General features: G+C 39.2%; 1 protein-coding gene across 2 annotated transcripts in view; it reads right to left on the reverse strand.

Moving 5' to 3' along the window:
- LOC145669565 (maternal effect protein oskar-like) overlaps positions 1–15,188 on the reverse strand; it is a 142,065-nt gene that overhangs the window by 34,051 nt on the left and 92,826 nt on the right. Inside the window, exons 1-2 of one of the 2 annotated variants that reach the window (XM_081737777.1) lie at positions 14,018–14,173; positions 5,857–5,947 (exon numbers count right to left, since the gene is read on the reverse strand). In XM_081737777.1, the coding sequence (XP_081593903.1) occupies positions 5,857–5,947; positions 14,018–14,023 (97 nt within the window). In that variant the 5' untranslated portion in view covers positions 14,024–14,173. Of the gene's footprint in view, positions 1–5,856; positions 5,948–14,017; positions 14,174–15,188 lie in introns of those variants that run through there. The other variant, XM_081737776.1, reaches the window with a different exon arrangement.

Genomic DNA, 15,188 nt, shown 5'->3' on the forward strand with positions numbered 1-15,188 from the left:
CAGCAAATAGTTTGTTTGTGTTTAATAGAAGTAATTTACATACCAGATACGTACACTCATGTCCAAAATGATTGGCGCATATCTATAACTGTTTTTTTGTAAGAATATAATTTGATAATGATTTTGCAGGGTACTTTTAATACTGATACTATGTGTATAATCGGGAAATGTATATTTGTGGCAAATTTCATAGGAAAAGAATTATAAATACGAAAATTAGAATGAGTAAAACAAAATATTGCTAAATGGACAAGAAAGTTTTACTTTTGTTTTATTGTTCTTATTTACTACTCTTGAAATTTGCCACATACATGTCTTTGCCAATGATACACATACTAACATTATAAAAAATACCGGGCGAATTCGTTATCAAATTATATTCCTACAACAACATATTTATAGACATGCGACAATAATTTTGGACATGAGTGTACATTGCTTTATTTATAGATAAAAGCGTAGAACACAGCTCGCGCCAAGTAGGCTTCTTGATGGCCAAACACCGTGTGCATGGGTTTTCTCGAAATTCTCCCTTTTCTCCGTATTTCTTCATTCCACCATTTCATTCATTTCTCATCATCATTATCTCCTTTAGCCTACCCAGCATAAACGTGGGACGTAAAACTGTAATGTTTCATTTCACAAAAGCGTATAATACGACATGAATTGAAAATATTTTGATTTCTGGTTCCGGAACCTAAATTAACGTTTTAACAGCTTAAGATCCTTACCAGGTACAAACGACGTTGATTAATTGTGAAAAGATGAATTGAGGAAAACACCTAACCGCACTTTTGTTACAAGAAACTATTTCTCTTTTCGCAATAATTTTACTTCCACTTCAATATTGATTTCAGTTCCGAACTACTTCTCTCAGAAAATCAATTTCGCTACCAGATCCAAAACAGTTCATTTATTTATTTATTTTTATGAGAAAAGCTCTTTGGCTTCTGCTCCCGGAATCGTGTTTTCTTTCTTCTCTTTTTTCTAATAGCTCCTGTTTCTGCCTTCCTGTCAGTTGTAGGAGGCACATAGCAGTACTACGCAACGAATTATTATTATTACTTTTTTCACAAATGAATATGTAAAGCCATTTCAGCTTTACAGGAGACTTTCAAAGCAGTATGGTAATTAGCGTCTCTTTCTCAATCTGTAGTGCCTGTAATTGATGCAAGTTCTTCAAAGAGAGTCGAAAAAGAATTAAAAATGGAATCACATGACTTTCGGTTAAGAATCTCAACCTCTGAATGAAATCATAACTTACGTCAGCTGTCCAAAAAGATCGGAGAATTGCTTGCAAAAGTGATTTTGCTAGAATACTTGAAACAGATATTGGGGGATGAAGAAATGACATTTCTAAAGAAAGAGTTGGATCTTTACTGGTAACGAGATTCAAGTAAGTTTTCGTGGGCTGTCAGCCAGATGAAAATGTCGACTTCAACGTTTTGAATGCAGACGTTGCATTCATCTTCAATGACTGTTATGAAGAGACCGGAGATGTGTGGAAATACATATATATTGTCTAGGTATAGGCGGAGCTATGAATGAGAACCTGTGATTGACTGAGGGAAACATTAGCTCCTGGTTGGCTGTTGCTCTGGTTACGAGAAGTGCTTTTGTTGAACAGCTTTTCTTTTTTCTTTTCCTGAAAAGGGCCGACTCAGACTTCAGCAAACCACGGTTAAGCCCTTTATTATGTGCGTTAATTACTGCCTTTCCTAGTCCACTTCTTGAACAATCATTCGTTCCTCCTCTCTTTTTAGCATCTATGGAACAAATGAAATAAAATCTTTGAGTTCTACGTCTCACAATTACGCTGGCTAGGCTAAAGGAGACGGTGATGATGAGAAATGAGTAAAATGGTAGAATGAAGACAGTGGGTGGAAACGGGAGAACCCCGAGAAAACCCACACACACGGTGTTTGTCCACCACTAGTCATTTGGAGCGAGCTGGGGTCGAACCAAGGGCCCCAAGTACAAGAGGTGAACGCTTTACCACTGAGCCTCCGCGGCCCCTGTAGTCTGAGTAGTTGAGCTCCGACATCAAGACCGGAAGAATGTATAGCTGTTTTGAGAAGCAGACCGGGAAGCGCAGTGCTTAATCCATCGGCACAGTAATCCGAAGACCTAGGTTCGAATTTTTTGTCCAGTCGTGCAATTTCTTCACTCTATGTATATTATGTTATAAACGAGTTTCTGGAAAACTAGAAATTAATCGCAGAAGAAATGGAACAGAAGCAAAATTAATCATAATATTTCTTTACGATTCATCTCATGATTTCATTTTTTTTTTTCGTGGGGGCCGCGGTGGCTGTAGTAGAGTTTTTACTTCTGGTGCTTGGAGTTCCGTGTTCGATCCCAGTCGCCGCCAAGTGAACTTTGTAGTGGACAAACACCGTGTGCGTGGGTTTCCTCGGGGTTCTCCCGTTTCCTCCCACTTTCTTCATTCCATCATTTCATTCATTACTCATCATCACCGTCTCCTTTAGCCTAACCGGTATAATCGTGGGACGTAAAACTCAAAGATTTCATTTCATTTTCATTTTTGTCGTCCTTATGCAATACCAAGTTTATGAAGGACAACGATATTATTAACATGGGCTGTAGCCTGTACACAGACCATCGTGTAAAATGAACCCTGACAGTATGGGCCATAGGCCATTCCTCAAGAAATTGCTTCAGAGAGAGAGAGAAATTACAGTACAACGCCACCGGAACATCATTATTAATTTGTCTAGCGATATATAAATAATATACCTAGGTATATATATATAATGTATAGGGTGTCCCAGGAGGAAGGGGCAATACTTCGGAAAATGGTAGTATGGATGACTCTAAGCAAGAAAGTTCATATGAACATGGGTCCTAGTCTGAACGGTTTGAGAGCTACAAGTTGTGAACCATTTTTGATTTCATGTTGCTTATTTCTCACCCTGTATCAGTGCTTAAAGTGAGCCGGTTATGCACCCGAAAGTTAGAAAATCGGCGGGGATGGCATACCAGTAAAAATAGCTGATTTAAATTGTAGTTTGCGTGTACAAAAAACAGATCTTACACATAGAAGCAAGTACGACGTTAGCATTGAGTCAACAAATATGTTTGTACTATCAAAGATTTCGTCGCTGCTGCTCCCATCACCCTATTCAATGGCAGAATTTGTGCTCTTGATTTTTTTCAACGTTTGTGCGAGGAATTACATCCCCTCTCAAAAAATTTTAACTCCCGTACCCCCGCCTAAAATGTTTAACCTGAATCCGCCCCTGACATTGACAAGACTCTTTTTTAATTCAAAATTATTCTTTTCACATTATCTGGACTTCTGTGTTTACAATTATACGAAAATTAGTGCTGACCACGAGACGAGACGAGACCAGAAGAAGCTTTCGAAACTGGAAATGAGATTGGAAAGAATAATTAAACACTAGATACTAGAGATGAGATGAGAGCGGCTACAAAGCTTTGAAAACGAGACGAAAAAGCATATGGGCATGTATGTGTTTTCTTCTTTTAATCAACTTGAAGGCCGCGTTGGATCAATATGTCAATAGTGATATTTACGTAAGTGTACAACCCGCAACAAAAAACCTGCAACATGAGCATGTAAGTTTATTGTGAAACGACGGTCTTTTGTTCCAAAATAAGTATGCATGGGAGGACAACGAGGTTTCTCCTGCCGTGATTCGTGCCACTTAGATGTTATGTTGATTCCCTGTGCTGTTAGGCGTAGTTTCCCAATAAACTTACATGCTCATGTTGCAGGTTTTCTGCTGCGGACTGTACCATTCGTGTTCTTCTACATTCAGATCGCCAATATGCTCAAGCAAAATCTTAGGAAAGCATACCACCTCTGCTTTTTACTCACTTCATAATCACTATTGCTCAACAGTCAATCTGGCGGCAGAAGTCTAAAGGCTGGTTCAATAATAGTAAGCCTACGCCTTGCGAGCTACTTACCTTTTATAGTTTTATATTTGAATATTAAAAAAAAAATATCCTTCTAAGTTCGTTCAGTTTAGAGAAGGGAAATTTAGTTCGTTGCCGGGACTAGTTGCCAAGGAACTAGTTCGGAATAACGACCAATTCAAAAGAACAGTTCGTTTTGTTCGTTTGTGACGCATACTGTGACTTAACGTTCTGGATACCAAACATTGTTTTTAGTAGAAGCCAGATTGGTAAATATAGTTTAATATTCTAATCGTGTTCTAATGTGCTTTGTATATTTTTAGGAGTCCACACTTATGTAGAAAGTATAAGAATTTCACACTTTGAGCTGACAGATTTTTTTTTTTTTTTTTTTTTAATCGTCAACAAGCTGCACAAAAGATTTTTCTGTTTACTGGATTTGTATTATGTGATGATTAGCAATATTTAAAGTTTCCATCATATTGTGTGGAATGCAGTACAATGCAATGGAATACAACGGAAAACAATATTCATTGAATACGTTTATAAATATTTATTTCGGTTAGTTTGATGATAATGGGGAGTAAAACATTTACATATTAGTCCTCATTCATTCTCTCTCTCTCTCTCTCTCTATATATATATATATATATATATATATATATATTGTAAGGATCCCCACATCATGACAAAAGCACATGTCAACAGAACACGTGTAAATAGGGTAGCAAACGAGAATCTGACACGGAAGACGCCGAGGAGCGCCGAAAGAAGACGGACCTCACGAAAGGACCCGAAGAGGACAGAGGAGCTTCTTCGTGGCTAAGCGGTTAGCATACGCGCCTGTAAGCGCCCGGCGGAAGCTCAAGTGGTTCGGATTCCACGTTAATCAGTAGGTCCACGTCTCATATAGCCTCGCTGCTGAACGGGACGTTAAACTCTAAAAATCAAATTAACCGAAGAGGACAGATAAAAGCCCAACCACCGAGGGACCTGGTATCAATCGACCTACTGATCGCTTAACCATTACCTTCCTATGTCGCTGTGGACTAGGAGCACACCTCTTCCTATACCCTATGTCGCACTGGACTAGGGATCCTATCTTCAACTGAAAAACCTTGCAAGGCGGTCGTGAGCTGAGGGGGTTATCCCAATCTCACCTACAACCTGCTATGTGTTCTGGAAACTGTCATGAGTGGAAGGGGCCCGGTAAAACACTGTTATTCCTTCACTTGGTCATTAAGGAAGAGACACTAAATCAAAGGCATTTGTATTTATTCTACTTTGTAATAAAATTTGGTGAAGGGAAAAGTCGCCCGGACCATCATTTAGACTCTACCTATAAAATCATTGCGATATATATATACGTCAAAAATGTGCAAAAGTATCAGGAATAGAGATGCTCTTTAGGGTTGTGTCAAAAATATTGCTCTAAGTGGTTATATTTGTTCCACACTGTCACCTCATCTGATGTCACTTTAAGCACTATTCTACAGAGGTATGACACAGCGAATTTAAAAGGTGAGGGAATGGCCTTCCCAACAGCATGCAATATGTCGCAGTGTTGTCTTTGGAAGAGAACTTATTGAGGGATATTTGAGAATCAGTATTGCCATCCATTTTAAAGAAAATAACAATTTTCCAAAAATTTCCCTCAATAGCTTCTCTTCCAAAGAAAACACTGTTACATGATGCATACCTTTGGAAAGGCCATTTCATCACCTTCCAAATCCGCCATGTCTCACCTCTGTAGAAAAAAAATACAGGCAATACGCAATATAAAGTCAAAAACGTTCACAACCTGTAGCTCGCAAACCGTTGAGATACGGACCCATGTTCATAAGAAACGTTTTGCTTAGAATCGCCCATACTACCATTCCCCAAAGTATTGGCTCTTCCTCCTGAGACACCCTGTCGCTAAAACTTAACAAAGGAAACAATGAAATAACTTACCTGACAAATGTGATTCGTATCCGAGAAGCTGCTCTGAAAACCGAAGAAGCATACTGTCACCCAAAAGTTGAAATTCACCCAGTTTAGGATCCTGTAACCATTCACAAGAAGCATATCAATTTTCATGTATACAAAGGAAGGAAAAGTTTGCTTTGATTTTTAGCGTCCCCTTCAGCAACAAGGCTATTCTAAGACGTGGACCTACAGTTTAACGTGGGATTCGAACCACGTGAGCTCCCGCTGGGAATCGAACTAGGGTTTCGTATGTCAAAGGCGCGCAGGCTAACCTCTTAGGTACGGAAGGCAAAGACAACAGTTGTTTTCAGTCTCTCATGAATATTAAAATACGGATGCAATTTAAGGACAACATATCTTCGCTGAACTAAAGATTTATTTCCAAAATATCATCATCATCATCATAGGTATTCTGCCATTATTGGCAGGTCACTTACTGCAACTGAGAAGCTTCCATGCTCCACGTTCTTCCGCTAACCTTTTCGTCTTCACGTACGATTTTGCTGTTTTGATATAGTCCATCTTCGCCCTCTTCCTCTGTTTGATGCCACCATACTCTCTTGTACGTCCCTCATGAAACAGTTCCTTCTCATCCAATGTCCCAACCAGCTTCTGTTCCTCATCTTAATAATATCTAAGATTGTTCTTTTCTCCCCTACCATTTCAAACACTTTCTCATTCGTTTTCCACTCGACCCAGCTAAATCTCTCCATTATTCTCCACATCCATATTTCGAAAACTTCCAGTCGTTTTTCGCAATTTTTTTTCGTAATGTCCATGTTTCTGATCCATACAGTACAATACTCCACACAAAGCACTTTATCATACAGTACAATACTCCACACAAAGCACTTTATCAATCTTTCTCGCAATTCTTTGTTCAAGGTCCCACAGAATATTGAATGAATGGGGGGTTAGTGGGGACGTCAGCAACGAGGCTATATGTCCCCGTCACGATGAACAACGTTGCTCAGGACTGCAAGATTAAAAATGAATTACACGTTAAAACGAAGACAGTGCAAAGGAACGAGAGTACTGCTAAATGAATAATAAATGGAAAAAAGCAAAAGTGTAAGATAAAAGAATAAATAAGATAAAAAGATAACAATAACAATATACAAAAATAAACTTAAAACAAGTGACAAAATATAAAAATTTAGCAGCAATAAAACAAGGACAACAGACTAAAAACAGCTCAGAGAACGTGAGCAACGCCAATAACATGAACAAACTCAAGTACCCGGCAAACAACATCACTATCATCCCCCAAAGCACGGGTGAGAACAGAAGGCAGTCCATAACGTTCTCTGAGATCTGAGTATTCAGGACATTCCACAAGAATGTGCTGAATACTCAGGGGAACTATACACTCTTCACAATACGGACGGTTCAACCTCCGTAGCAAGTAACTATGCGTCAGATGAGAGTGTCCGATACGCAAACGCGCCAGGAGCACTTCATCTCGACGACGAGCGGACGAGGACGTACGCCACTCACCTAGGAGTGGTTTGACGGTCTGGTCCCACAGAATAGTATTTTCTTTCTCCTAAAGGCTTCTTTCGGCAGTCCTATCCTTGCTTTTGTTTCACATTCACATTTCATATCATTACTAATAATACTACCTACCCAGGTATCGAAAATTAGTCACCTATTTTCTCCCATCCTACTTCTATATTTGACACCGACCCCTTCGTTCCAATCACCATGGCGTTTGTCTTTCTAACGTTTATTTTCATCCCATATTTTTCACAGCGCTTCCTCAAGTTTTCTAACATCTCACTGATTTTCTCTTCAGATTCTGTAACAAGCTCTGTATGATCTACAAACCGTATACACCTAATCATTCTGCCTGCTACTGAAATTCTGTCTTCATTTTGTAAATGAAATCTTTGAGTTTTACGTCCCACGGTTATGCCGGTTATGCTAAAGGAGACTGACTGGGATGATGAGAAATGAATGAAATGGTGGAAAGAAGAAAGTGGGAGGAAACGGGAGAACCCCGAGGAAACCCACGCACACGGTGTTTGTCCACCACAAAGTTCATTTATGTCTTCATTCTGTAGGATCGTTTTCACTATATCCACAATAATAAATGTCTTGAAAATAGCTGCTCTCTGGATGCCGTGTACATCGTCAAGCGTCTACAAAAGAGATTGTTTTCATTTTAGAATTATTTTCCGACTACACAGAGAAACTATATATATACGGTTTGGCGTAGTCACGGCGTGTTATGATTGGCTGATAGATTGTGTTAATAGCAAGATACGGTACTTCAGGTAATCCTCATACTGTATCCAAAAATGAAATGAAATCTTTAAGTTTAACGTCCCACGGTTATGCCGGTTAGGCTAAAGGAGACGGTGATGATGAGAAATGAATGAAATGGTGGAATGAACAAAATGGGAGGAAATGGGAGAACCCCGAGAAAACCCACGAGCACGGTGTTTGTCCACCACAAAGTCCACACGGCGCGAGCTGAGATCGAACCAGGTACCCCAAGCACCGGAGGTGAACTCTGTACCACTGAGCCACCGCGCCCCCTCATATTGTATCCAGCCCAACACATTGGTGTAGTGGCTAGCGTGCTAGACTTTAGTGTAGTGGGTCGCTGTTTGCGATTCTCGCTTGGAGACAATTGAAATTCAAACGCATAACGGTGGTTTGTGTTCAACCTAAAACTGCAGGTCCACGTCTCATGTAGCATCGCTGCTGGAAAGGGACTTTGAGCTTTAATGAATAAATAAATAAACGAACAAACACTGTAGAACGAAGGAAGGAATTCAACCACTACAATTAAAAAAAAAAAATGAAAACCTTGAAAAGGTCTTTGTCTACTGAGTCTACAAAAAATTGTTCTAAATTATAACAATGATGCTATCTTCATATGCGAGGGTTGAATAAAAAGTAATGACAATATTGTTATAATTCGTACCTGGGTTTATGCACATAAGAATAGACGGTATGATCAAAAAGCACGGTGAATATAGTTGCACAGTGCCATCTATGGATGTTGCATCTATTTCAACTAGTAAGCCCGGTAACCTAAACCTTTGGTACAGTCAGTGTCGAGTTTGAACGACATGTGACATGTTAGTTGGCTTCTAGAGACAGAAGAGTGAGTACGTGTTCAAAGTATATCTGTCGCACGAAGTTTTGTTCTAAGCTGCAAAAAAAAGCGCCAAAGAAGTTCACGAGATGTTAGAATCAGTGTATGACGATGAAGTAGTGGCATTGAAGACTGTTTATAAGTGGTACGAGCGGCAAGTAGTCGGTTGAAAATGAGCACAAGTGGCACAAATGATATGTCTAGACAGACGAATGACTATTCAAGACCTTTCCGAAGAAGCAAACATCTCGTATCTGTCCGTGAAAAACATTTAAACCGCCGATTAAATGGTCAAATGGCTTCCTTCTTCAGCACGAAAACGCACTGTGCCACACCTTGCTTTTGATCCGCGAGCTTTTGGACGAAAAAATATTCCTGTCTGTCCATATTCGCTGTGCTCTCCAGATATAGCACCATGCAACTTCTGGCTCTTCCTCAAAATTAAAACAAAGCTCAAGGGAAAACGTTTTGACATCATTCTTGACATTAAGGCGGCCACAACAGAGAGTTGAATGCCCTTCCAAAAGAAGCCTTCCAGTCATGGATTCAACGCTGGAATAAATGCATTGTTAGCCAAGGACAGTACTTTGAAGGAGATTAAATCAAATTCCATGTAAGCTTGTTACTTTGTTTCTAATAACATTATTCCTGTATTTTTTTTTTTTTTTTTATCTTGTATCTGTTACATACACCTGGAAAGATATATTTTTGATTTATTTATAGCCTCCACTTACCCTGCCTTTGCCGATTTCTTATGGTCTTATCTATGGCAAACGCAACCTGTCTTCTGCTTTTACCATTCTCTCTAATACTTCTTTTATATCGCGTTTTTCTTTTTGGCTAAATTATACCTCAGCAGATTGTGAGGCAGTATTTTTTAACAGGGTTCATACAAAAATATTGAACTCAATTTCCTTGAATTTTCCAGGTATTAATTTTGCAATTTCCAGGTCTAGTGGAAGAAACTAACAGTAAGAGAACACATAAATTTTAAGAATAATATCTTTATATATTTAAAAATGGCCACCCTTCTTCCTAATGAACGATTTCAATTAAATATTGAGTCACAAGAAAATAAATAATTAAAATAAATAAAGTTGAGAAACCTACTAAGGGAATTACAAAGTAAATGCTTTTGTTCCATACTCGAATATATTCAAAATATACAAAAATATTGAACTCAATTTCCCTGATATTTCCAGATTTTTTACTAGATATGATCGATTTCCCTGAATTATCCCGAATTTCTTCTTCCAAAATGAATTTCCCTGAGATTTCCAGGTTTTCCAGGTAATGTATGAACCCTGTTTGAGTATGGTGTTTAAAAACTTAAATCATGCTGTATTCTTCTCCATTATTAGTTTGTTTAGATTGAACTTTAACGTCCCTTTCAGAAAAGAGGATTTATGAGACGCGGACCTACAGCTTAATACGGGATTCGAACCTATGAGCTCCTACCTGGTCCTCCGCGCATAATGCCACGTACGCTAACCACACAGTAATGAGGGACCTAAGTATTCATCATATTCTTGATATTTTCCTTTATGCCTACTTTGTATTTGAACTTTATAACTTTTGATTTGACAATGAAACATAAAAACAATCCAAAGTAACTTTTGGGCTATCCTAATTTAGATTTGCACACTTAAATTCATTGTAAACTCGCTTTCTTGATCAGTAAATTCAGTCTCGTGGGGTCAAATTTAGATACACACTGGAAATAATTGTTGAGAATTTAGAATTCTTCCAATAACTTTCTTGTTATTGCAAAAAAAAAAAAAAAAAAAAAAAAAAAAAAAAAAAAAAAAAAAAAAAAGCGCGACATGATAGCACCACAGTTAGTATAGATTAAGTTCAAGGGGACTACCAGAAATATTTGTTGAAATATTAAAATTATTTCATGATGTACGTATAACTACATTGTCGGGACATATGCCATAAAAAAACAACAGTAAAAAAGATGCTACGTGGCCAGTAAAAAGCACTATCTAATAGTCAGGGCAGAGCGAAACAGGTGGGACCGCGTGGTTGTGTAAGCGACGGTAGGTATGTGCGTACGTGAGGATAGTGGAAACTGTTCCTCTTGTTACTAGATGCGTTATCTGTTGGAAACCATTATAGTTAAGGATCGATACAATAGTACAATAAGTTAGGTTATTGCTTGTATGCTGCAAGTAACTTAATGCGCGTTAGAGTTCTTGTAACACTTGTAATGGTTTCACAATAGCAATGTCACATTTATAAAATAAAATGCAGACTTTGTACGTTATGGACTGGAGTAATACTACACCAGCGGAAAATATCTAATACAGTCCAATTTCATATATATTTACTTATTTTAATCGTCGTATATCACTTGTAATGGTTTTACACTAGTAACCCTACACTTGTAAACATAAAATACAGCTGTAACTCATTAAACAACTGTGCAAAAATACGAACCAATATACTAGGTGGCTACAAAACAGCATGAATACCATCCAACCGATTCAGGAAAGGAGCGCAGTCGCTTTAGAGACGCTGGGTGTCCGTGAAACTAATGATGTAAAGAAAAAATGAAATGAAATTTTTGAGTTTTACGTCCCACGCATATGCCGGCTAGACTAAAGGAGACGGTGATGATGAGTAATGAATGAAATGGTGGAATGAAGAAAGTAGGAGGAAACGGGAGAACCCCGAGGAAACCCACGCACACGGTGTTTGTCCACCACAAAGTTCACTTGGCGGGAGCTGGGATCGACCCCGGGACCCCAAGCACCAGAGGTGAACGCTCTACCACTGAGCCACCGCGGCCCCAATAATGACGTAAAGAGGTTGTAATAATGTAATGACACCATATACAGATGGTGATCAGAAAAATGGAAACATCTGAACCAAATTGCAACTTAACAGATTAATATGGTGCCGGGCCACCTTTCGCCTTCAGAACAGCCTTGATGCGACGTGGGATTGAGGCATAGAGGTCGTGAATGGTAGCAAGTGGAATTTTACACCATTCCTCGTGCAGGGCATCGGCCAGTTCTGTGAGAGAGGATGGAGGTGGAAATCGTCGCCGGAGTCGTGTTTCTAAGACGGACCACAGATGTTCAATTATGTTGAGATCCGGGGATTGGGCGGGCCAGGGGAGGTGTTGAACTTCACCCCGATGCTCCTTAAACCACGCTGCAACAACGCCAGCTGTGTGAATGGCTGCATTATCATCCTGGAAGATGGCGTCATTGTCCGGGAACAATATTCGGACCATAGGATGCAAGTGGTCTCCTAAAATTGCGACATAATCGTTGGCAGTGATTCGTCCGCTAAGTGTGACCACAGGACCCAATGAAAACCACGATATGGCGGCCCACAGCATCACCGAGCCGCCGCCATGTCTCACAGTTGGGCGGAGACACTACAGATCATAAGCTTCTTTGGGCGTTCTCCACACATAAACACGGCCCGTGGTTGGGAATAGGGTGAAGGATGACTCATCCGACCATATCACACGTTTCCAGTCCTCAACGGTCCAAGTTGCATGGTCGCGGCACCATTTGCGGCGTGCGAAAGCGTTATGGTCCCTGATGAGCGGTTTGGCCTGTGCAACACGACCTCGTAAGTTCATGTCATGTAATTCGCGACGGACTGTGATTGTCGAAACAGGGTGGGGGAGGTGCTGATTGAGTTCCTCCGTCACTTGCTCAGCAGTGGCACGACGGTTCTGCGTGACAATGCGCTTTAATACCCGGCGTGACTTGTCACTCATTATTTTCTTCCGCCCACTGTTCCGCTTCCCCGATGTGGTTTTCCCGTATATTGTGTAGGCCGTCATCACCTTCGACACTGTCCCACGCGACACACCTAACACAGTAGCCACTGCCGTCACACTCACTCCACATAACCGCGCACCAACATTTGTCCTCTTTAAAAATCTGAGAGGTCTCCCATTTTACACTACCTCCGTCTGCTGCAGCCACTGGACACTGGTGTTCCACTGCGCCTGACGTAGTATGGAAACCGACCTAACACATCACCACCAGCAGTCCGGTGCTGCGGGCGCCACGATATCACTACCAACCCATACATCTGACGTGTTGCCAACTACAGGTGTTTCTATTTTTCTGATCACCATCTGTACTTGTATTACATACATATCAATTTTCAGAAAAAAATCAAATGCACTATTCCTCTTATAAAATTCGCAAATCTAATCGAAAAAGGACAGCACCGAATTTTAATAGGGATCACTTGAGCAGACGGTTCTACTAAACAGAAAATTTACAGGTAAAATACAATGCGAAACATTTTTCGTGAAGGAATGAGGATGTGAATATAAGCAATTACTGTCAGAGCACACCATATTGTGTTAGTGAAAGTATTGTATGTTTAAGTCTGCTCGTTTATGCTTATACGCTCCGTCGCTAACGCGCCTACCCCATACGTACGCGCCCCCTCGCTGCCGCTCGAGCCGTCCTGCCCTAACTCGGTTAGATAGCATTCGTGCTTTTAGTGGCCACCTAGCACAAATTGCTTCGTCTTCCATGCACTGTAGTTTTTATGCCATACATCCACACTGTATTTATACTATGCCTGAAGTCAATCTGCTAGTAGTAGTGGAACTCCTCAATTAGTGCATTTTCTGCTAAAACATATACAAAGCAGAAACCTGAAAATGTAAGAAATGTGTCAAAATTTGGTACAGCTGTCTGCTGAAGTAATGCCTTTTAATAATATCAGGGATGTTTAAATGATTTCAAGTAGCAATTTACGCTTCAATTTTCTGAGTTTACTTCTCAATCTTTTGACGTCGGTGTGAGTCCCCCGTTTTCGTAACACTTCGAATTTCTCTTATGAAATTTCAGGAACTTCTATTACCGTGCTTTGTATTATACATTTGAATTCAAATTGATTTATCTTGTGCGATGTTAATGAAGAAAAACAGTACAAGGGATATATATTAAGATACCGTAACCCTTGTACTATGATTATTGAGTAACTATTTACTACCAATTAAAGACAAGACTTGTAACTTAAATATTTTACACACCAACTTGTATAACTTACCTTCATCTTCAAAAAATCAAATACTACATTTATATTCTTAAAACTTTAAACTACTGTATAAATATACTCCCAGATTAATCATACACACGCGGGATAAATCGAGCGCTGACTCAGTATTGCCAGGTCGAGAAATAAAAAGAATAGCTTCAGTCTTTCATTGTAATATCTGATATGGAAATTTTCTTAAAATGAAAATTATTTAAAAAAAAAAAAAATCATATTCAGTATTAAAACTAGAGAAATATCAATAAATTATATTTTCGTTTTTATCTAAGTTATCAGATACTTCGTCAACAATCATCACAGTACTTCACCAAACTGTGTGAAAAGAAAATCCTTCATTAAAAAACATCAGTATCGTTAATACTGTACATAAAACAATATCGGACCCCCAAATTTTAGGATAAAATATAATCTAAACAAAGACTAATATTTAAGGATTCTTTTTATGCAGGCAACAATTATCTTTCTAAAGCAATAAGATTGAAATAATAATAGTAACACTAACGTTTGGTATACGAGATTTATTCAATGTTTTTTTTTTTGAAAGCCTCTAATTGTTTTATCAATTGTTCTACGTGATTTTTTTTTTTAACATCGAATTAAAGCTTCGTACTTTTCTATATAGTCTCTAGTGGCGTCAATGAATTTGCGCCAACATTGCACGCATTTGTGTTGTTGCATGCCATCAATGAAGAATGAGCCCAATTGCTGATGGCACCAAAAAAGCAGTGCTTTGATAACTTGCAAGTCGGATGCGAAACACTGGCCTAAGATGTTCCTTAAACTTTTAGAACATGTGGGGCAAGGTCAGGGGTATAAGGTGAGTTCGTGCGGCAAAATATCCTGAAATTGGATCTTTGGTAACGAACAGGGACTTAGCCAGTTCTGAATTTGGGGGAGGGGGCATATTTGTAAATGAAATAACGGGTTCACTCGAACCGACAGCTCTACCAAAAACAAAATTTATAGGTAAAATACGATGTCAAACACTTTTCGTAAAAGAAGAGAAGTGTGAATATAAGTAATTTCAGTCAGCGGATATCATATTGAAATATATTTTGAATGGTAATGAACGTATTATAAGTGTAACTATTTACTGAAGCGGGAGGCGGAAGAGTACAAGGGCGCGAAAAAGGTGGAAATAAACTGCGGGAATATTCTGTTAGCA

The sequence above is a fragment of the Thermobia domestica genome, chromosome 14 (genome assembly GCF_964235325.1).
Source record: "Thermobia domestica chromosome 14, izTheDome1.hap1.1, whole genome shotgun sequence".
Lineage (NCBI taxonomy): Eukaryota > Metazoa > Arthropoda > Insecta > Zygentoma > Lepismatidae > Thermobia > Thermobia domestica.